Source organism: Ranitomeya variabilis, chromosome 5 (genome assembly GCF_051348905.1).
Source record: "Ranitomeya variabilis isolate aRanVar5 chromosome 5, aRanVar5.hap1, whole genome shotgun sequence".
NCBI lineage: Eukaryota > Metazoa > Chordata > Amphibia > Anura > Dendrobatidae > Ranitomeya > Ranitomeya variabilis.
The window spans coordinates 302,203,378-302,227,909 of NC_135236.1; the positions used below are offsets into that span (position 1 = coordinate 302,203,378).

The window sequence follows — 24,532 nt, forward strand, 5'->3', positions numbered from 1 at the left end:
GTTGTTAGTTTTTAAAAGTACATTTTTTACATTCTTTTATCTATACGTGATTATAGAGGCATTTAAAGTTAAGAACCATAAGACACAATTGTCTGGAGGTGGCCCATTTACTTCTATGTGAGAGTGTTGTGAGCATGCTCTGGCAGCTGCGCGGAGGTCATTCTTCAGGGGGAAAAGTGAACTATGACATCACTGATTGTGAATGGTGGGTCATTTGTGATCTATACACCTCTCTCATTACTCATATAATAGTAACCGAGCCTGTGGGTGATTATGATATGACTGTTGACATACTGATAAGGAATTTTTTATACACTGTGAGCCAGAATGGGGACAGTGATGATGACGTCTGTAAAGTGCTGTGGAAATTATTGGTGCTATACAGCTCTGGCAAAACTTAAGAGCCCACCACATCAAAACCCTGTCCCGGGCAGCCCAATCTCCAGACCTGAACCCCATTGAAAACCTCTGGAATGTAATCAAGAGGATGATGGATAGTCACAAGCCTTCAAACAAAGAAGAACTGCTTACATTTTTGCGCCAGAAGCAGTGTGAAAGACTAGTGGAAAGCATGCCAAAACGCATGAAAGCTGTGATTAAAAATTCCACAAAATATTGATTTCTGAACTCTTCCTGAGTTAAAACATCAGTTTTGTTGTTTCTAAATGATTATGAACTTGTTTTCTTTGCATTATTTGAGGTCTGAAAGCACTGGGGTTTTTTTTGCATTTTGACCATTTCTCCTTTTCGGAAAAAAAATACTAAATTTATTGCTTGGAAATTCGGAGATGTTGTCAGATTTACATTTACTCAAAAATATACCTATAAAGAGAAAAATCAGACAAACTGAACATTTTGCAGTGGTCTCTTAATTTTTGCCAGAGCTGTATGTTACCACTATATAAATAAAATTATTATTAAGCATAATAATAGTAAAAGTAATATCTACTGAAAAGGCAGTTTATTGTAAAGCCAAGTAAATTTTTAGTAAAAATTGCAAGATCTAATTTTTCTCATATACATACTAATATGAAAAATTAAACACTTTTTTAATGACAATATGTTTAACAAAAAGACATGATTTAAATACTATGTCATCTTTTTATATATTTTTAAAGACACATTTGCTTTAACTCCTTCATCCCCCAAGTCTCTTTTCACCTTCGTGACCAGACCAAATTTTAAAATTCTGACAGGTGTCACTCCATGTAGTAATAACTCGTGAACACTTTAACGGATTAAACGGATTCTGAGACTGTTTTTTCGAGACATATTATACTTCATGTTAGTGGTAAAATTTGTTCAATATATCTTTCATTTATTTGTGAAATAATGGGAAATTTGGCAAAAATGTTAAAATATCGAAATTTTCAAACTTTTAATATTTATGCCCTTAAACCAGAGAGTTATGTCACACGAAATAGTTAATAAATAACATTTCTCACATGTCTACTTTACATCAGCACAATTTTTGAAACACATTTTTTTGTTAGGAAGTTGGAAGGGTTAAAAATTGAGTAGTGATTTCTCATTTTTCAAACAAAATTTTCAAAATCATTTTTTTAGGGATCAGATCCCATTTGAAGTGACTTTGAGGGGACAATATGACAGAACATACCCCAAAATAACACCATTCTAAAAACTTCAGAACATTTTATTTTCACAAGGGTAACAGGAGAAAATGGACCCAAAAAATTGTTGTGCAATTTCATCCTGAGTATGCTGATACCTCATATGTGGGGAAAAACTACTGTTTCGGCACACGGCAGAGCTCAGAAAGGAAGGAGTGATGTTTTGGAATGCACACTTTGATGGAATGGTGTGCGGGAGTCATGTTTGGAGAGCCTTTGATGTGCCTAAATAGTGTAAATCCCCCACAAGTGACCCCATTTTGGAAACTAGACCCCTCAAGGAATTTATCTAGAATGGTGGAGAGCATAGGTACTTCCCAGAATTTTGCAACCTAGAACTGTGAAAAGGAAAATTTTAATTTACAAAAATGTTGGCCTATATTGCGGAAAATACCCCAAAATAACACCACTCTAAAAGCTGCACAAAACGTTTTTATTTTCACAAGGATAGCAGGAGAAAATGGACCTTAAAATTTGTTGTGAAAATTTTCCTTAGTACACCAATACTTCATATGTGGGGAAAACTTTTTTGGATTATAAGACGCACATTTTCACCCAAAATTTTTGGGGAAAATGGGGGTGCGTCTTATAATGTGGATATACCGATACCATTGCTGCAGGCCACAGGCTGGGATGAGGGGGTGTCCGGCAGTGCTGCGGGGGTGTCCAGTGCTGCTGCAGGTGTGCTTCTGGTGCTGCGGGGGCTATGCCGACATTTTGTGAAAGGCCAGAGCCCCCGCAGTTCCATGGTTTCCTATGTGGCGGACTCTAGGAAAATGGCCTCCGGGGGCAGTGCATGTGCTGATGAAGATCTCGGCACCAAGATCTCGGGAGATGAGATTTCAGCGCTGAGTGCTATTCTTGTTTTAGCAGCTCCAATTATCCTTGTTTGTTTATCATGGTCTGTTCATTTGCATAGACACATTTTAGTTTGTAGTCAGTTTCTCTTGCTCCTCTATTTTCATTCGTAATTTGTTGTCTTTGTTCTTTATTTCCACTTCTAATTGCAGGGTTCTCAAAATAATGAATTAGCTACATACTTTTTTTCTGGACCTATATTTCCCATCCCATATTGCTCTAGTTCAGTGTAGCACACAAAAGAAAACCCGCAATCAGCAATTCAAAAAAAAATATTGAATAAGCAAAAAAATTATTTTTATTAAATACACAGGAACAGGAAAAGGAAGGGTTACACCAAATAGCACATGCAAGAATAGGGCACTCACAAGACATGATATTCAAAGGTATAGTGACCAGGGAGATCAATCTAATATTGTATGTAATCATAGTCATATCGCACATTCCCCATATGGCCATATACTGTATGTCGACATAAAGACTCCAAACAATGGTTATAACATTATCAGGGTGCATCAACTGATGCTATTACCTAATTGAAAACCAGGAGTAAGTCTAGGAGCGTCCTCCCCGATGCGCGTTTCGGCAGTAAAGCCTTTTTGAAAGCATTGGAAAAGGCTTTACTGCCAAAACGCGCATCAGGGAGGACGCTCCTAGACTTTCTCCTGGTTTTCAATTAGGTAATAGCATCAGTTGATGCACCCTGATAATGTTATAACCATTGTTTGGAGTCTTTATGTGGCCATATGTGGCCATATGGGGAATGTGCAATATGACTACGATTACATACAATATTAGATTGATCTCCCTGGTCACTATACCTTTGAATATCATGTCTTTGTGAGCGTCCTATTTTCGCATGTGCTATTTGGTTTAGAGAAGGAATTTAAACCAGCTCACCCGTGATGCATAAGCTGAGTTTCGGGAGCACGGACCCAGTGTGTCCAGGTGTGTAGAATCCAAGAGATTCTCTTGGCTATTTGGTGTAACCCTTCCTTTTCCTGTTCCTGTGCATTTAATAAAAATGATTTTATGTATATTCAATATATTTTTTTTGAATATTTGATCGCGGGTTTTCTTTTGTGTACCACAGTTTTGCCGATTTTCTAGTATTATCCATAAATGCATGATCACAAAATAACATTATTACATATTACATATTTTTGTTGTGATACATGTGTCTTTCATGAGGTGTTCATATCTAGTTCAGTGTAGCAAGGTGTCTACCAAAAAACAGGTGTTTTCCTGTTTTCTTAAGATGCAACCCATCTCTAGCAAGGAGTTCGTCATGCAGGTAATTCACTCCATGGTCAAGAAGCCCAAAACGTTGATAGCCAGTTGTTCACCTGTAGAATCCTGTTTGATCTCCTTGTTACATGTCCAATCACAGGGAGGATGGATGAGAAGATGACCTGAGCTCCCAGTTCCTTCAAAGTCTCTGCTTATAGTTTCCAGGCCAATTTTTGCTGTGTCATTTATTCCTACGTGTATTGTTAGGCATAGGTAGTAGTCTGTAGTACTGAAGAGTCTTGATACCCTATCAGACTCATCTTTTATTTGAGCACCTGGAAGACCGCACACTCTTCATGGGGAACAGGTTGGCTTATGTGAGTTGTGTAGAGTGCATCAGGTTGGCATATGTGAGTAGTGTACAGTGCATCAGTTTGGCATATGTGAATTGTGTACAGTGCATCAGGTTAGCTTACGTGAGTTGTGTAGAATGCATCAGGTTGGCTTACGTGAGTTGTGTAGAATGCATCAGGTTGGCTTACGTGAGTTGTGTAGAATGCATCAGGTTGGCTTACGTGAGTTGTGTAGAATGCATCAGGTTGGCTTACGCGAGTTGTGTAGAGTGCATCAGGTTGGCTTATGTGAGATGTTTAGAGTGCATCAGGTTGGCTTTACGCGAGTTGTGTAGAGTGCATCAGGTTGGATTATGTGAGATGTTTAGAGTGCATCAGGTTGGCTTTATGCGAGTTGTGTAGAGTGCATCAGGTTGGCTTTATGCGAGTTGTGTAGAGTGCATCAGGTTGGCTTATGTGAGTTGTTTAGAGTGCATCAGGTTGGCATACATGAGTTGTGCAGACTGCATCGTAGACTGCATCAGTTTGGCATATGTAAGTTTTGTTAATCAGAAATAGATGTAGTAGCCCATGAATGTGTGGTAGAGTTTGAAGCGTTCTTTTATACACAGGCTAGGTTTGTCTGGGCAGATGTCATATTGCCAAATGGTGTTCTTTCTTATCCCCCTTCTATAACACACTAGTCACCTTTTTTGCGACCTTCTTTATTTGTGCTTTGAGGGACCTCACCAGGGAAATACTGCCCTGGTACGATACGGGGACATTCAGTCCCAGAAGTACTGGGGCCCGCTCCTTCCTGACTTAAATATTAGGGTCTTGATCAAGAACAGGTGGAACTGAAGAAAGGAAGGTCCTACACCACACCTTAGCTTTTCTCATTGCACTGTATGGCTGGAGGACTTGATCACAGAGATCAACTCCCTTCGTTTTCATGCTGTACCTCAGGACAGTCTAGTTTGTGGAACTGTGTAGAGGAACCTCATACAGTGTTAGGGGTGTTGCTATCACCAAATATGGTGGTCAAAAAATGGACATCCCTCTTGTCCTTGTACTTGACCACCAGCATCTTGTTGCTACATTGGTCACTGCTTTCACCCTTTCTGAACAGCTATCCAATAAGTGTCTTAGGGAGTTCTCTCTAATTTTTGCAGACAATATGGCATGCTGTGGTAGGTCACGCAGAGAGGGACTTGAAATATGGGATGATGGCATAAATGTTATCTACATAGAGGTGATAATCTTGATCCACCAGTGGGTGCATCAAATCCCACATAATTTTCCCACTCACTCCCAGGACAGGGGGGCATTCAGGGAGTTAAATCCAGTTGTCCTTACCTTCATAAACTCTAAACCTGTTGATGTACTGAGGAACGCTCTCGTAGTTTGTAGAGTTTAATTCTGTATTTGGCTCTCTAATTGGGCAGGTATTGTCAGAATTTGAGCCTCCCCCTGAAATATATTAGGGACTCATCCATGCATATGTCCCTTTGGGAAACCTACACCTCAACAAACTTGTTGCTGAAGTAATCAATGACAAGCCAAACTTTGAAAAGTTGGTCAAAGTTGGTGTCATCTCTGTGAGGACACTGTGTATTATCGTTGCAATGCAAACATTTGTGCATGGCATCAAAACGTTTACGCATCTTAGTCATGTGGAACAGTGGAGTGTTGTGTAAAACATCAATGCTTTAATATTTCTGGCTTCTACAATAACTCCATGTGAAGAACAAGGCTTCAAAACATCTTCATTTCTTCTGTGTCTACAGGGATCTAGTTAGAAAATGAAGTAGTGGTATTTTGGTCCAAAAATTGCTGGACGTACAAATTTGTTTTGGCCACCATGAGGTTTATAAAGTACTCTGAGAAAAAGACTTTGAAAAAGTTTTTTGAGGCCAGTAGTGTCAAATTTGATTCCTGATTGCATCACAAAATCAGGAATCTGTGGCTCATAATCTTCGGGGGGGTGAGGTGCTGGTTCATTTTGTGTCCTGGGGTGTCTGTGTGGTAGCTCAGTATCACTTGAGGAGGAGGAAAAATAAAGGGATCCTCTCTCTCGTTATCAGTTTTGGAGACAAGGAAAGGGTATGCCTCCTCGGCTGAATACCTTAATTGAGACAAGCTGGACATTTTTTCACATGTGTTGTGTGTATACGAAAGTTTAATTCAGGTGTGTGATCCAAGAAGTATAATTTCTCCTTGCGGAGATTGATATGCTAAGCATGCCGATATGAGGAGACTTAACGCCGCAATGCTCCTCTGGGAAATATGCTAATTATGCACTTCTTGGATATCGGTCGGATGCCTCTCACCCAGCCAAACCAGATCTCCACTTTGCACTAACGAGGGGCAGTATTTCGAAACAGTGTCTGCAATTTGAGATTCTGGTTTGGCTATTATCCTAAGTCATGTGACAAGGCTCGTTAAAGGGTCGACATTGACTTGTAGGATTGCTACTTCCAACAGGTGGCACTAGAGTTCTAGTTCCCTTCCTCTCTGAAGAGACAATTTGCATAATTAGCATATTTCCATATTTTTCATAAATTTGTACGTCCAGCAATTTTTGGTCCAAAATACCACTACTTCATTTTCTAACTAGATCTCTGTAGACACAGAAGAAATGAAGATGTTTTGAAGCCTTGTTCTTCACATGGAGTTATTGTAAAAGCCAGAACGCCAGAAATATTAAAGCGTTGATGCTTTACACAACACCCCACTGTTCCACATGACTAAGACGTGTAAACGTTATGCATAATGCATAACACACGGCGGGGCTGGGATTCACAAGCTGGGTGGCCGCACAGGCGCAGTCTGCGAGACTGCATCTGAGGTCAGACGGGCAGCGTTCACTGCGCCTGCCCCAGGCAGAACAAAACAGCGCAGGCGCCGGATTTGATTTGAAAACAGCGCGGAGGGGGCGGCACCCGGCGCCGAAGAAGCCTTGAGTGACGGCAGTGTGGCGTGTGCAGAAGGGGTTTAAGACCTGCATCCAGGGCTAAAGACAGGTATTTTTGCGAAATTATAAAACTCTTTATTTCTGCTTTGACTGCACCAATAACTAAAAGAGCCACCTTGTCAGAATGCAGCATTACTGCTGCACCAGGTGGCTCTTTTAGTTTATAACGGCTGGAGGGGAATTACCCAGGGTGGATTGATTTAAATCACGCCGATTTAAATCATGATTTAAATCACGATTTAAATCAAAAGATTTTTTTCTATTTAAATCGGATCGATTTAAATCATGATTTTAATCATGATTTAAATCACTGATTTAAATCAAAAGGTTTTTTTTTATATAAATCACGATTAAAATGAGAAGTGAGAGCAGTGCGCATGTGCGCCCATAGTTACACGGACGAAACTAGGGGCAACGATCTAACGCCAGGGTGAGGGGGGGACCCCAAAGTAAGTAAAAATCTTTTTTGTTTTACTATATGGCAATAGGTAGATGTTTAAAAGCAGCATGTCTTAATTGTATAAACTATTAATAGCCTCCACATTTTGTTCATACTGCCCCTTTAATTCCACACTTCTAGCTTGGTTTCACTTTTGGTTTAGTTTCTTTTTCCATTCAGTTGTCATGCCCAAACTTGTTGGATAGTCAGCATCCTACAGAAACCTCTGGAAGAGCATGGCATTGTGAATGTTACACATATACAGCCTTTATTCTACTGAGTTAAACAACTCAGCTTTATCTCATGATGGAAGAACCTTTGGATGGTAAAATATTTTCCTCAAAAAGCAGTTTATTGAAAAAAATCCGATTTAAATCAAAAAAATCCGATTTAAATCAAAAAAATCCAATTTTTTTTTATTTTTTTAAAAAAACATTGATTTTTATCCACCCTGGAATTACCACTTGCTCCGCCACTTGCTGTATTTTCAACACAATCAGTCTTTTATCAGCAGGAGATTATCACTTCCATACTGAAAAGTAGTCCAGTTAATTTGCATAAACCCGCACCCATCTCTAATTGGCAGCTTGCTGACACTGTACTGTGTACACAGGAAGGTGCCAATCAGTCGTGTGGGCGGGGTTATACACAGCTCAGCATTCATAGCACTGCTACATCTACAGCAGAGAAAACAGGGATTTTATTAAAACTGCACCAAGCAGTCCAGTAAGTGATACAATACTGGTGTCGGACTATCTGACCCTACACCATACCATCCTCAGATTCCACAGAAAATCCTGCTGATAGATTCCTTTTAATAATTTACTTTTTTACTTATTTATTTATTACTAATTTATTTACCATTTATTTTATGATACTTTGACTTAAGTTAACATAAAATATATAATCTTCTATTCTCAAAATGGCTGTTGATGGAGGAGTATGTGACCAGATCTGTCCATTAGCGGCCTCTAATTTAAAAGCAGCTTTCCCATGTGAGATGTTGTCTGATTAGAGGAAGCTGATGGCCAGATCTGGCCCTGTACTCTTCCATCAGCAGCCATGTGAGAATAGGAGATCTGTGCAGTGTGTTAGAAAGGCTGCACTAACAAGAGCAGGAGGAGATCCTGTAATACTAGCAGGTGCCATAAAATAATGCTACGAACTAATTCGTAAAAGAAAAAAGACCCACTTCATCAAAGCTTTCACTCCAGAATTCTGGCTTAAAAGTTTTTAAAAGTCTCAAAATTTTACCACAACTTGGAGTTGCACCTACATTTTGAGGCTATTGGTGTCTTCCTGCCAGTTTACAATGGTGAACCTGGGGCAATGCAGGATTCATTACTGAATTTGATGATCCACTTTTCTGTTTGCCTCTTCATGAATCAGGAGCATCTGACTTGCCCATGCTTCCTCATCCAGACTGCCGTGAACAACGCCGGTCTTGAGGAATCAGGCCTATTGTGTTCAACCCAATTAAGCTGGCTTTCAGATAGAAATATTTATCCAATCAAAATAAAAATAAAAATGCAGAAAATTAAATTTGTTTAAGTTGGCCCACCCAGATATAATTTTTTCTGATAGAACAAATTCTCATTGATGTTATGATTGACCTAACATAAAACCTTCAGATTTCCTATAATGGCATTGTCTCTCCAGTATGCTGTTTGCACGGTACAATTAATGTGATTGGCGGACAGATTTTTAAACACAACAGATCAGTTTTTTGGCAGATGAGGGAGATTTCAAACAGATCAACTATTCATTGAAATACACGAAATTGGATTAGCATTCTTCTAATTGGACAGAAATGTAATATTCATACATATAAAGACTGCCTTATCTGTGTGCATAGTGTTGCTATTCTACCTTATGTACGCTTTCTAGTAGTTCAGTAGCTCTTTCACGGACTTGCTCACCCTCTCTTTAACATGAGATGACTCTTCTCATTCTGTCCAAGTCTACATAGCAAAGCTGCATATAACAGAAAAAATCAACCTATTGTGTCCAAGTCTACATAGCAAAGCTGCATAAAACAGAAAGAATTAGCCTATTGTGTCCAAGTCTACATAGCAAAGTTGCATAAAACAAAAAGAATTAGCCTATTGTGTCCAAGTCTACATAGCAAAGCTGCATAAAACAGAAAGAATTAGCCTATTGTGTCCAAGTCTACATAGCAAAGTTGCATAAAACAAAAAGAATTAGCCTATTGTGTCCAAGTCTACATAGCAAAGCTGCATGACACAGAAAGAATTAACCTCTTGTGTGTGCTACTGTGACTCGTATATAAACCCAAACATTTAAAGATTTTGTAGGTATGGACGGGACATAATAACAACATTTTCAAAATCAACTTATAATAAAAGGTTGATTTAAAAACATATGCAATCTTCTGATCATGAATTCTCTTCAAGAGGATAAAGTTAATTCTGTATTACCTTGAGTAACTTTTTTTCCTTGCAGCATAAGTAGCTTTTGACCAATCCCCTCTGTATAAAGGCTGGTTGAATCTTCTTTTGGAAAGTCTGCCTGGAACCCATTATCTTTGACTTCAAGAAGTGTAAATGGAGTCACAAAGTTGTACTTCATGGCAAGTTTGCTGGCCTTATTTGTTATTGTGTCTTTCTCAGCATCACTGTCGCTTTTATGCCATGAAGTCAGTAGTTCCTTAAAAGTCAGGTAACCCCATAGCCGCTCTACGTAGTTCTTGTCCTCAATGACCTCAGATCCTGTAATCTCATTTTGGCCAGCACCGTCAATCTTTATATCGGCTTTTAGGATAACATATTTATTGCTATTGCTTGCTTTGATTTCCACATGCAAAATATCATTGGACTGGTTAACAAGTTTTCCGGCCACCACAATTTCTGACCCATTAAAATAATTGTAGAACATGTTCTGGGTGATGTACTCAACACTGTCTTCTGGGTAGTCGATGCGTATGTCAGACAACAGAGGTGTTCCGATCTCATCATAAAACCTGAAAAGCAAATATTAATAATAAAAGTAATGTTTACTAGCTATATAGATCAATCAGTGACTATTGTATGTCATCGCGTATTATTTTGAAAAATATGTATGGTTAAAAGCTAATACTTACAGACACCTACTTAGGATTTTGCAGTAAGGTGAGAATTAATACGAAAACAGAACAACAGCTATTATTCTGCTATAGTGGTTATTTTGTGCAATTAACAGGTGAAAACAGAACCAGAAGCCTTACACTGTCCAAATAACATTTCCTTACAAGTGCCTGAAAATTAATACTGTACAGTGCAGCCACTCGAATTCACTACAGAAATGTACAGTACCGAAGCACCAGTGTCATATAATGCATTAATAAATATTACCATAAAGTGACCTAATAATACCAACCTGCATAATTCAAACAAATGCTATAAAAATATTAGGATTCATGGTGGACACAAGTCTATGGTACCAAGCCATCTTAGACATCCTCTTAAAGGGTTATTTTCAAGTTGTCTTTTGATCTTCTCTCAACTCTGCAGTCTGCTTAAAGATGGTATCCGTAAACACTATCAGGCAGGTAATTGCAGCTTATCTGCTGTTGTGTCCGGTGCCGTTCTTTCCTGGCACAGAGTGGTCACAGACGCTCCTGCTGGGAATTCAGAAGCCTCTGCTGACGTCACATCTATAGAGCAGAGGCTTCTTTTCTGCTCTGCTCTGTCAATGGGTGGGACTTCCAACTTCTTTCTGATTGATGGATCCACACTGCCTAAGGCTACGTTCACATTTGCGTTGTTGGGCGCAGCGTCGGCGACGCGACGCAACCAACAACGCATGTACACAACGCAGCGTTTTGCGACGCATGCGTTGTCATGAGATCCTACAGATCGGGAATTTCGGCGCAGGGAAAACGCTACAAGTAGCGTCCCCTGCACCCTGTCTTGTGTGTCTATATGACGCATGCGTCGTAAAACGCAGTACAACGCATACTGGCGCATGGTGCGCCCCCCATGTTAAAGATAGAGGCGCATGATGCATGCGTCGGTATGCGTCGCCGACGCTGCGCCCAACATCGCAAATATGAACGTAGCCTAAGTGGGGGAAACAGCTTTCAATCAGAATGACGTCTGAAGTCAGACCCCGTTGCATCATCTGAATTCCCAGCAGGAGTGCTCTGTGCCGGGGACGAATGGCGCCGTGCACAACAGGCTGGTAAGTTGCAATTATTTGCCTGTTAGTCCTTAGGTACATTTTTTGTTTTCTATAAAGTCCTTAATATACCCTTTATTTCCTGGTTTCTATCAGGGCGGGATCTCCGCCGTGAGTGACAATTCTGGTAAGTAGCATAACTGTAATATTAGTAGAAGTATAAAGCTCAGCACTAGTTCTCCTGTAACACATCAGCCATCAGCGCTTTATTCTGAAGTATACACAGATATCACCATATTTACATATAGAGTTAACAGTGTATTTGAACTAGCACAAGACTCAGGACAGTCAGAGCTGTGATGCTGGGTGCCAGAGGGATTGTGATTACACATGACTAAAAAGTGCAGCTCGTCAGGAGCTGAGAGGGAAGTGAGCAGCTAACTGCTGTATAGAAAGAAATAGCCAGAAGAGAAGTGGCTGTGATTTTAGACGTTAACTCCTCTCTTGGAATGTAGCTAATGAGCATACTTGGCCAGGCTCTGGTGTCTAAACTCTATGGTAACAAGATGTGCACTATGTAAGATAAAAGCTCTACCATTAGGAGAATGACAGCAGATAAAAAAGCAAGCCAGTTGCAAACTTGCTTATTTTCATGCTGTTTAATTAGACACCTTGAGATTAGCAGGTGTGATCTTAGGTCACAAAACCGAAGGTAAGCCTTGGCTACAGTGTGGTATGCAAATCATGTTGGGGAATCAAGGAATTGTCAAAGCAGGCATTAGGAAGATGAGTAAATTCTTTTATGTTGGTTTAAGCCTTATCCAGCTTATTTCTATATTTTGCAAAGACAGAAAGAAAACAGAAAAATGCTTCATTGATTGATTGCATACATATATAAATAAATATGACATGAAAATGCTGGTTAACTTCATCCTTGCAGTATAGTAGCGGTGTTTATTTTTTTGACCTGCTGGGGCGGATATAGATCTGTTTGATCAAATAAGAGAAACATTTTATAGAAAACCTTGCATGTCAACTCACTTGGAGAGGATATCTGTATTAGACCGACACACATATCTCTGTTTAACCTTCTGAACTTTCAGCTGTGCATCACAGAAATGGTGAAAATAGCTAATTGAATTTAGGCAGGCTGTGGGAACTTCAGAAGCTATTGCATGCCTTCCCTCTAAAAATACAGTATTTGTATTGTTTGCCAGCACGAATTCAGTTACTTATAAAAAGAGGATCATGCGAGTTAAAAGATGAATGAAATAAACATCGTCCTGCAATGTAAAAGTATCTTCTGTGTTATTTGGACCTATGGACCAGGTTGGGTTGGAACTATAGTAAGGACGCTCCTGATTTCTAGAAAAAAAGCAGAATATTGATTTTAATTTATCCAGGTTGCGGAAGGGATGTTTAAAGCTTCCCTGTGTCTGGAGTTTAAGCTTTAATCGGGTGTTCTAGCTTGGGTACCACAAATGGCTTTTTGAGTAATTATGTGACATTAGGTTAGGACTGGATTCAGAATGACCTGAACCTCCGGGTTGGGTTTAAATTTGGGTGCCACCCCACCAGCATGCTTTAGTTTTAGTTAAAATCTATGGTCTAATCACTACTTATGCTAGGTTCACACAGAGGTTTTTTACGAGGATTTTGAAGCATATCCTGTAAGATTCTCTTGAAAACCTGCTTCAAATACTTTTTATGATCAATTCAATGAAAAATCCACTTTGCTATTCAAATGAAAATGTTTTTTTTTTCACTTTATTTTCCCGCAAGTTTTTGAAATACTTTAAAGGGGTTGTCCACTACTCATGCAGGCCCTACTCAATCTGAATGTTTGCTCCCATTAAAATAAAAATAGCTGTAATCGCCTCCGGTGCCGCTGCTGTTCCAGCGGTGTCAACACTCGCTCTCCCGGGGCTCACGTGAGGTTGTAACGTCGCACCAGACCTGCGCCCAATCAGCACAGGCTTCACTTCAGAGGAAGTGAGAGAGCAGCCACAGCTCTGACTTCCTGTTGAGGTTCAATTCATCTGAAGGCGGCGACAGTGAAGCCGGTGCTGATTGCGAGCAGGGCTGGTGCAACGTTACAACCTCACGTGAGCCCCGGGAATGTGAGTGCCCACACCGCTGGAACAGCACTGGCACGGGAGTTGTGTACAAGTGTTTTTTATTTTAACAGAAGCAAACATTCCGATTGAGAAGGGGTGTTCCGACCTCCCCGATTGCAATTGTTGATGACAAGAAGGATCATGCATGTTGAAATTTAACATGCTTGATACTTTTTCTTTATAGGGGAGAAAGGCCACCAGATGTGCTTGGTAGGGGCTTATTCTCAGAACACATGTGTGCTTGCCCAATCTAAGCGTACATGGGTATGGTGAGGTTGGAGCTGTCAGCCAAGTGACTGTTCATCCAACAGCTAGCTAAAGTGTACAAGCAATTTAAAGGGGTTTTTCCGACATAGCAAATTATCACCTATCCACAAAATTGGTGATTATTAAAGGTCTGACAACTGGGATCTTGAGAACGGTAGTCTGGAGTGCCCTGTCTGAATGGAGTTGTGGTGCGCCACTACTTCATTGATTATCTATCAGGTGCAGATAGACTACAGTATTTATGAGTAATGACTAAAAAATTCTGGGGTCATACTAGGCTCCTTTGCAGATGTGTCCCTTCTGATCTTGTAAGTTTGTGTACTGAACAATAGCTTCTATAAATAATGTTCAATTTGCTTTAAGGAGAGCCAAGTCAGTGTTGATTCTGGAATTTCTCCTGGGAAACCAACAGGAAAAATAAACTATAAAAATTGCTATTCACCGCTACAGTAAGCCACGGGGAAGCTTCTCTGGTGATTAGTGTGTAAATCAGTCATTTGTCAGATGCAGTAAATATTTATCTGTAGAGTTAGCGGTGGCTAGATATGGCTTCACAGTTGCCAAATTGTGGTCACAACTGTTATACTGAGCTTTGTTAATAAATTATAGTCATGAATGGATGAATTTTATTAGCAGTAGATGATATCCAAAATTTCCAGATGAAAAAACTGTCAGCTAGTCAGTCAGCGAAGCCGGCATACATTGAGGTCAGATGACGTGGCTGTGTGTATGCAACTTCCTAAAATTGTGGAAGGAAGAAAGTACCATGCCAGAACAGCCAGTGCAGGCTGGACCTTGTACTCTAGTACACGATGGTACCTCCAGAATATCATTAGAGTTGCCTCATTTCTAACAGGCTATTAAAGAATAGACTTTCTCATTCGGACAACCCCTTTAAAAATATTTTTGGAAACTGCATACCCTTTAAGCTGAAGTGCAGCATCTTCATCTTCACTGATTCGACGCATCATGCCACAGTTTTCTAGAGAGAGTTTCTCCAGTAGATGGAAGTCCACATCATTGCCAATTCCAATGCTGAACAGACAAAACTTTTCTCGGATCACATTTTTAGTATTTCCCAAAATTCGGGTAGATGCAATCTCCCCAACAGTAGGTCGCCCATCAGTCAAAAATATAATCAGAGAGACGCTCTTTTCATGCTTGCCATTATTAGCCAGGTAATCATTCAGGAGATTTGATGCTGTCTGGATACCACCATTTATATTTGTACCTAAAGTATAGAATGTTTCCATAAGTATATTCCATGGATACACCACAACATACAGTAATAATCAAAAAAATCAACATTAATCATCTGTTTAGAAATGTCTTATTAAAGGGAGTTTATTACCAGGTTTTCACTACCTGACCTGAGAGCAGCATGATGTAGGGGTAGAGACCCTGATTCGGGCAAGGTATCACTTACTGGGGCTGCTTGCTGCAGTTTTGATAATATCACTGTCTTGTCTGCTACAGATCTACCAGTTCTGAGACTGATGAGCCTTGTATAACACCACCCACACCACTGATTGGCAGCTTTTCTGCCTATGCACAGTGTACACGGAAAGCTGCCAATCAGTGGTGGGAGCGGTGTAATAGAGAGCTCATGAATATGGAAGACTACATGACAGCAGGTTTACTAATCCGCTAGCGATAATATCCTACTGATAAATCAGTGATTTTATCAAAACTACAGCAAACTGCTCAGTAAGTGACACCACTGGCATCAGGGTCTCTGTCTCTACATCATGCTGCTCTCAGATTAGGTTACAATAACCTGATGACAGGTTCATCAGATACATCTAACATACTTCCATACAATGAAATATTTGTACTACTATATTGCAATATTATTAGGTGTGCTTCACTGTCATTATTTTTATATTTTGTAACCCAATGTTAAAACTGTTTTAAACATGAAGCACCTTTTAAATGTAATAATCGAGTGAATAAAAAACATGAAACACAAAGCGAGTTGGTGTGATTTGCAGGACCCAGGACATTGACTATGTCGGTAATCTGTGGCTACTGGCCAGAAGCTCTGAAGACCTGGCTCTCCGCATCTCCAGCTCTTCATTTAAGTAGCCAGGATGGAGTGGCGTTATTGTTGGGGCATGACGCATGTGAGGGCTCACCAGGCCAGCTAATCAAAGAAAGAGCTCTACATGGTGGGAGGTAGGAGGCAGGTCTCAGGGCTTCTGTCCAGCCGCAACAAACTATTCACACAAATGCTAAACTCAATAGTTGTTCTAACTTGTCATCGCTCCTGTGGTTTTGCGTTAATTGGACTTGAATTGTCAATTGATAAATATTAACTCACAAATTACATTGTGAGGTTTTTACATTGTAGGGTTAAAATAGTAATGAGTAAAATTAAAATATATTGATAGCGATTGCTTGTCTATGTATACAAATTAACATTTATAAAATTGTATGTGTTAAATGCTGCTGTAAGGGAATCTGTCAGTGGGATTTTGCTATGTAATCTGAGGACAGAATGAGATAGGGTTAAAACACAGATTTCAGCAATGTGTCACATATCAGGCTGTTTTTTACTGACAGTGAATGTTTTATCACAAGGACATTATCATTGCTGTGACTAGCTGGCACATGACCACTTGTCAAACTCCTCCCCCTTCTGTGATAAGCAGCTCACTGTCAATAGAGTATGTACATATGAGTCTGGTGTGGGCGAGGTTAGCTTTTGAGCTCTGCTTCATCCTAACAACTCTTGATTGTGTGAGTACAGCTTCACCCAGTAATCTAAGTGATACATCATTGGATTCAGAGTCCCTTTGCCTACATCATGCTGCTCTAAGATGAGGTAGCAAAAACCCGCTGACAGATTCTCTTCAAATAGCAGTTTGAGCATTTACTGTTAGGGTTTGCGGAACGCGCCGAATATATTTATTGATGGGATTGGTGCGTTCGCAACCCGGGATCCACCATGCAAGAAAGAACCTGCTGCTAAGTGAATGGCGGCACAATATGGCGGTATGAACCAGCTCTGTTAGCTTCACAGAGCGGCCGAGAAAGCAAAGCTCTGTGCCCTGTTAGACTCTCACAGAGGCACAGGCTAACTACCCAGAAGAGAGCAGTCAGTGGTCATGCATGCACACAACACTCCTCGCCGGAGGTGCCAGCATTCTAGGGGCTTATTTCAGCCAGGTCCCTGAACACATTCAAGCACATGACCACAGTGGCGCAAAGCACGTAACTTTGGAAGATACTAGCGCATGGCCGTGCAGCCATGCGAGCCTTAAATAGCTGCAGCACGTACGGGACCTTCCTAAAAGGACCAATGAGAGACTGCTACAGAGCCTGTGCACCTACAGGACCTTCCTAGAAGGACCAATAGATTTGGCTGCAGTACCTGAGCATGTGACCCTTGATCTCCACTGAGAGATCTTGCCCTGGGCATGCTCAGTGTGTGCAAAGCAGGACTTAGTCCCAGAAAAGCCTGCTCTCCGCAGATCAGTGCAGGGTACAATAGCAGAGCCTGGAGAGGCAGCAGTAACCCTTTGCACAGAATCAGTCTCAGTGAGACGCTGGGACCGACGTCTCCGCTGAGCAGGCTCCACTGCGGCCGATGGAGAATGGGATACCGCAGCAGACACGGATCGAGATTCCCCCTGTGCAGCAGAGGAAACTCGACTCCTAACATTACCCCCCCTCCTAGGGCCCCCCCCCCCTTGAGCCTCACTACGCTCAAAAGCTGCAATGAGCAGTGGAGCCCGAATGTGCTCCACAGGCTCCCAGGTTCTATCCTCTGGACCGTGACCCTTCCAATCCACCAGATGTCCCGGCAGATGACTCAGAAAACCGGGACAAATGAACGGGCTTTAAGAGGGAAACGAGAAAGGTATCGGTGATACCAAGGCGTGGAGGAATAGCCAAACGGTAGACCACAGGGTTGACCTGTTCCAGAACCTTGAACGGGCCAATGTAGCGAGGCGCAAACTTAGTGGACTCAACTCGCAGCCTGATGTTACGGGCGGAGAGCCACACTGAGTCGCTAGGAGCAAAGGTCGGAGCGGGGCGCCGGTGTGTATCGGCCGAAACCCTCATTCTCTCCTTGGAGGCCCGGATGGCATCCTGTGTGCGATCCCAGATGTCACGTGCCTCCACCGCCCAGTCTGCCACCCTAGAATCGGTGGATGACATGGGCATGGGCACAGGGAAACACGGATGCTGGCCGTAATTGAGGAGAAAAGGATTCTGACCAGTGGAATTGGCTACGGCGTTGTTCAAGGCAAATTCCGCCCAAGGTAGCAAAGATGCCCAGCCATCCTGCCTAGCAGAGACAAAATGTCGCAAGTATGCCACCAGAGTCTGGTTGATTCTCTCTACCAACCCATTCGTCTTGGGATGATATGCAGAGGAGAGATTCAGCTCTATGCTGGGTAAACGGCAGAGCTCTCTCCAAAACCGAGACACAAACTGGGGACCCCGGTCGCTGACAATTTTATCAGGCATTCCATATAAGCGGAACATATGTTTAATGGCCAAGGCCCGTGCAGAAGGTAGCCGTGGAACCGGCACCAAATGCACCATCTTAGAAAAATGATTGGTGACTACCCAGATAACGGTGCAGCTACAAGACTTGGGTAAGCCCACCACGAAGTCCATCCCGACCATTTCCCAGGGCCTGTCTGCCACCAGCATGGGGTAAAGTAACCCAGCAGGCCGTTGCAGAGGAGACCGATTCTGGGCGCAGGAGACACACGCCCGAATATAGTCCCCTAGGTCACGAGCCATATGCGGCCACCAGTACGTCCTCGCCAAAAGCTCAGATGTCCTCTTGGTTCCAAAATGTCCACCCACTCTGGACGAGTGAGCCCAAGAGAGAACCTCCGGTCGCAAATTCGCTGGTACGAAGGTCTTGCCCGGGGGCACGGACTCAAGCGAAACCGGAGCCACAGTTCTCAGGCTCTCAGAAGGGACAATAAGCCGAGGCTCCTCCTCCTCCTCAGATGACACTACGGAGCGGGAGAGAGCGTCGGCACGAATGTTCTTCTCCCGGAGAGAAAATGGAGAGTAAAATGGAACTGGGAGAAGAACAGGGACCATCTAGCCTGGCGAGAATTCATCCGCTGGGCCGTCTGTATATACACCAAGTTCTTGTGGTCAGTGAACACTTGGAAGGGAAAGCGAGCTCCCTCCAAGAGGTGTCTCCACTCTGAAAAAGCCAACTTCATGGCTAGCAACTCCCTGTCCCCGATGGAATAATTCCTCTCCGCTGGTGTGAAGGTCTTGGAGAAAAAGAAGCAAGGATGCTTCCGACCTTGAGAATCCTTTTGGAAAAGGACTGCTCCAGCACCAACGGATGAGGCATCCACCTCCATGATAAATGGCTTATCTACATCGGGGCGATATAGGATGGGAGTGCTAGCGAAGTGTGACTTAATCGAGAGAAAGGCCTTGGAGACCTCCTCTGACCACAACTTGGGATTTGCTCCCTTCTTGGTGAGGGCAACCAAGGGAGCTACCAAAGTTGAGAAGTGTGGAATGAACTGGCAATAGTAATTAATGAACCCCATAAAGCGCTGCACCGCTTTAAGAGAATGGGGTTCCTGCCAGTCCATCACAGCCTGTAGCTTGGCAGGATCCATAGCAAAACCCTGGGCAGAGATGATATAACCAAGGAAAGGCAAGGACTCCTGCTCAAACACACACTTCTCCAACTTGGTGTAGAGGGAGTTTGCCCGTAAGAGGTTGAAGACTTTGCGAACATCTCTCCGATGGGAGTCAATATCTGGAGAGTAGATGAGAATATCATCCAGATAGACTACGACCGAGGTGGTGAGCATATACCGGATAATGTCGTTCACAAAGTCTTGGAAAACGGCTGGCGCATTACAGAGCCCGAAGGGCATCACCAGGTATTCATAATGCCCATCCCTGGTGTTAAAAGAAGTCTTCCATTCGTCCCCCTCACGGATGCGAATCAGGTTGTAGGCACCCCGCAGATCTAATTTTGTAAATACCCTTGCTCCCCGTAGCCTATCAAAAAGCTCAGAAATCAGGGGTAATGGGTACTTGTTCTTAACGGTGATAGCGTTAAGACCCCTGTAATCTATGCATGGACGTAAGTCCCCTGTCTTCTTCTGTACGAAGAAGAACCCTGCCCCTGCAGGTGACACTGACTTCCTAATGAATCCTCTTGCCAGATTCTCTTGGATGTACTGAGACATTGCCTCCGTCTCCGGGAGAGTTAACGGATAAACTCGACCTCGGGGAGGCTCAGCACCAGGCAAGAGGTCAATAGGACAATCATAGGGGCGGTGAGGCGGAAGGGTCTCCGCAGCCCTTTTGGAGAACACGTCTGCATAGGGCCAATAGTGTTTGGGGAGAGAGGAAAGATCTGCGGGTAACTGAGTTGTAGCAACCTGAACGCACTCCCTCTGACATCTACCCTCGCAGGATTTACTCCATTCCAAAATTCTCCCTGAGGACCACTCTATATGAGGAGAATGGTAGCGTAGCCATGGTATCCCCAACAGGACTCATCAATTCCCTCAGGAATGACTAATAGGGAGATAATCTCCTGATGTGATGGAGACACAGAAAGCGTGATAGGAATGGTTTGGTGGGTAATCTGAGAGGGTAATGTCGACCCATTTACCACTCGAACGGTTACTGGTTTGGCGAGCATAACCAGGGGTATTGCGTGACGCTGGGCGAAAGCGGATGACATAAAATTACCCTCCGCCCCAGAGTCCACGCATAGCTCTACTATAAGAGTGGATGGGCCAAAGGTAATTGTCCCCTTGAAGGACAACCTTGAGGCAAACGTCACCGTGTCTAGTGTACCTCCTCCTACTGCCACTAGACACTGATGTTTCCCCGACCGCTGAGGACACTTGGAGGCAAGATGTCCTGACTGCCGGCAAACATGACAGACCTTATGTGCACGAGTGGACTGGGACTTGGGTCCCGCTCATGTCACCTCTATGGCCTCATGTGACTAGGATGCCTGGACTGGAGATTCCAGAGGTCTGGCGAAGGTGGGAGCCAGCCGAAACCTCTGCCTACACTGGGCTCGCTCCAAATTTCGCTCGTGAAAACGAAGGTCTATGGCAGTTGATACAGCTATGAGCTCCTCCAGTGTGGCGGGAATCTCCCTAGTAGCCAAAGCGTCCTTCACATGGTCAGCCAGCCCCCTCCAAAATATGGGAATGAGGGTTTTATCTGGCCATTCCAACTCAGACACTAACGTCCGGAAGGTAACTGCAAAATGGCTGACCATGTCTGAACCCTGAGTCAAAGCCAGCAGCTGGAGCGCTGTATCATGGGTGACTTGAGGTCCTACAAAGACCTGTTTCAGAGTGTCCAGAAACCGAGGAACACTCCGCACCACATGATCATTGCGCTCCCACAGCGGCGTAGCCCACTCCAACGCCCTGTCCGACAAGAGAGAGATTATGAATCCCACCTTTGCCCGCTCTGTGGGAAAACGTGCAGCCAGGAGCTCGAGGTGTATACCACACTGGCTCACAAAACCCCTACAGGACTTACTGTCCCCAGAGTATCTCTCAGGCAATGGGAGGTGAGATATGGTCGGAACAGAGGTGGCAGTGGGTAAAGCTGCTGCAGCCACGCTAGCAGCCTGAACAGCTATTGCGGTAACATCCACCGCCGAGGTTGCACACTCAAGAGACGTCAACCGACCCTCCAGCAGCTGGATGTACCCCTGCAATTGCTGTTCATCAGCCATTACTTAGCCAGATCCTAGCGCTAGTATACTGTTAGGGTTTGCGGAACGCACCGAATATATTTATTGATGGGATTGGTGCGTTCGCAACCCGGGATCCACCGTGCAGGAAAGAACCTGCTGCTAAGTGAATGGCGGCACAATATGGCGGTATGAGCCAGCTCTGTTAGCTTCACAGAGCGGCCGAGAAAGCAAAGCTCTGTGCCCTGTTAGACTCTCACAGAGGCACAGGCTAACTACCCAGAAGAGAGCAGTCAGTGGTCATGCATGCACACAACACTCCTCGCCGGAGGTGCCAGCATTCTAGGGGCTTATTTCAGCCAGGTCCCTGAATACACTCAAACACCATCTCCTCGCCAGAGGTGCCAGCATTCTAGGGGCTTATTTCAGCCAGGTCCCTGAATACACACAAACACAATCTCCTCGCCGGAGGTGCCAGCATTCTAGGGGCTTATTTCAGCCGGGTCCCTGAACACATTCAAACACATGACCACAGTGGCGCAAAGCACGTAACTTTGGAAGATACTAGCGCATGGCCGTGCGGCCATGCGAGCCTTAAATAGCTGCAGCACGTACAGGACCTTCCTAAAAGGACCAATGAGAGACTGCTACAGAGCCTGCGCACCTACAGGACCTTCCTAGAAGGACCAATAGATTTGGCTGCAGTACCTGAGCATGTGACCCTTGATCTCCACTGAGAGATCTTGCCCTGGGCATGCTCAGTGTGTGCAAAGCAGGACTTAGTCCCAGAAAAGCCTGCTCGCCGCAGATCAGTGCAGGGTATAATAGCAGAGCCTGGAGAGGCAGCAGTAACCCTTTGCACAGAATCAGTCTCAGTGAGACGCTGGGACCGACGTCTCCGCTGAGCAGGCTGCACTGCGGCCGATGGAGAATGGGAGACCGCAGCAGACACGGATCGAGATTCCCCCTGTGCAGCAGAGGAAACTCGACTCATAACACTTACCTCCATTAGGTGACAAGCCAAAAATAAATTTTTTTGCATCTCGGATATTGTTAGGAGAAACCTTTACAAGCTCATTTGGCTTCCAAACTTTGATTTTGTTGGAAAATCCTATTATATTAAAGTGATCATCAGGCCTCAGATCCCGGAGAATTGTAAATAAGGCTTCTTTGGTCTGCAGGAAAAAAAGACATTCAGCTCAACAAAGAAACGTATATATAAGCAGGAGGCAATTGGTGCCAACTAATGAAGAAAAATAATATTACGTCACTGTTAGGAGAACAATCCTGCAGTTAGAACTTGTCCAACAGTCGGTTATACAACATGTCAGACATTTCTAACTCACTCAGTCACACTTCTGTTAATATCAGAATTCATCCAATACTTCATGCCAAGCACCAATACACATGGCTGCAAATTCTCTGGAGCCTTCAAAACGATAATCTATTGTAATTTGTAAGCATTTTTATGTTGCTTTTATGACAATCGTTTCCCTTGACATTCACTAACTCTCCCAGGAACATTACTTGCAGTTTTTTTTTCCCATGCTAATACTCTATGTAGTGAAAACAGATGCCATGGTATGGTGTTCACACAGTAGCAAGATAAAACAGCCCATGGAAATCCACTGCAACATCACAAGTACGTGCAGAATTTGTGTTGGGATTGTTGGTACAGATTCCATATTAAATCCAGTGCAGAATACTGGATGGGAATAGAGTTGTGGAAAAATGATTCAGTTTGTTTGTATAGTTTGCAATTATACAAGTGACGAGATCCTTCCAGTGCCACAGGCTTCATGCAGCCATGTTGCTGTACTCCTCCGGTTTACCATACTATGACTGTAATTCTGACTGCAGTCGTATAAAGTAGGCTTGGTATGCCATATTTACAGAAGCATGCTCATAATATCAGCTCGACATTTGTATTCATCCAAAAAGAAAAAACTTGTAAGATAACGAACCATCTCAAGTATGAGAGTTTATGTAATTATAAAATTCCTCATCCTTCTGATTAGCGTGCAGGAAGAAAATAAAAAAAATAGCATATTTTCTACACAGATGAGTGTGGATACAAAGGATGATTTGTAAGGCAGAGGATGATGTTCCATAGCTGGATCCATGAACTGTAACCAACTGTAGATCTTTATCAAGAAAAAGTGATGTGACTCAATCCATCACTGAAATGTCACTTCAATAATTAAGGTCATTGTGTCCGGACAATGTAATGCTTAAGTGGGCTTCCACATCAGCACATTGGAATTTAGTCAGGGTCAGCTCCAGTAGATGGAGAACCCGGGTAAATGATGGTGGCCCACAGCACCCATGTTTCCACTTGTGACATCCATCAAACATATATGAGAGATGCGCACATTGCATGCATGGAGCAGGTTCAGGAGCTGAGCCTGCTCCATACAGCTCAGGTGCTGGCTGTGTTTTACAGTCTGACTGCTGCGAATTGAGCTAGCTCTCTCAATCTTGGCAGCTGAATTTAAGAGGTTGCAAACAATTAAGCATGTCTCCCAATGGCGTTACTAGAGTCCGATGGGCTCCATTGCAAACTTTGGACCTGTCCTACCCTTGCATGTTGGTCAGATATATGGGTCCTTGTAGCATTCTAAATCCTACAAGGACAAACAAGTTGCACCCCCTCACCCATTATGTAGTAATGTTCCCCATCTTGGACTCTTTCCTGCTATATATGTTCCCCATCGTGAGCCCTGTTATATACTGTATGTTCCCCATTCTTGGCCCATCCTGGTATAAATGTTTTCCATCCTGGTATGTATATGTCCCTTATCCTGGGCCCTATCATGGTATATATAGTCTCTTCCTGGTATATATACTGTTTATCCTGGACACCATCCTAGTGTATATGTTCCCCATCCTTGGC

General features: G+C 43.0%; 1 protein-coding gene across 1 annotated transcript in view; it reads right to left on the minus strand.

Annotated features, from left to right (window-relative positions):
- The window catches only part of ITIH5 (inter-alpha-trypsin inhibitor heavy chain 5), a 175,007-nt gene that overhangs the window by 16,536 nt on the left and 133,939 nt on the right, over positions 1-24,532 (minus strand). Inside the window, exons 8-10 of the mRNA XM_077264495.1 lie at positions 22,643-22,814; positions 14,886-15,195; positions 9,903-10,444 (exon numbers count right to left, since the gene is read on the minus strand). Coding sequence (XP_077120610.1) covers positions 9,903-10,444; positions 14,886-15,195; positions 22,643-22,814 — 1,024 coding nt within the window. The remainder of the gene's footprint in view (positions 1-9,902; positions 10,445-14,885; positions 15,196-22,642; positions 22,815-24,532) is intronic.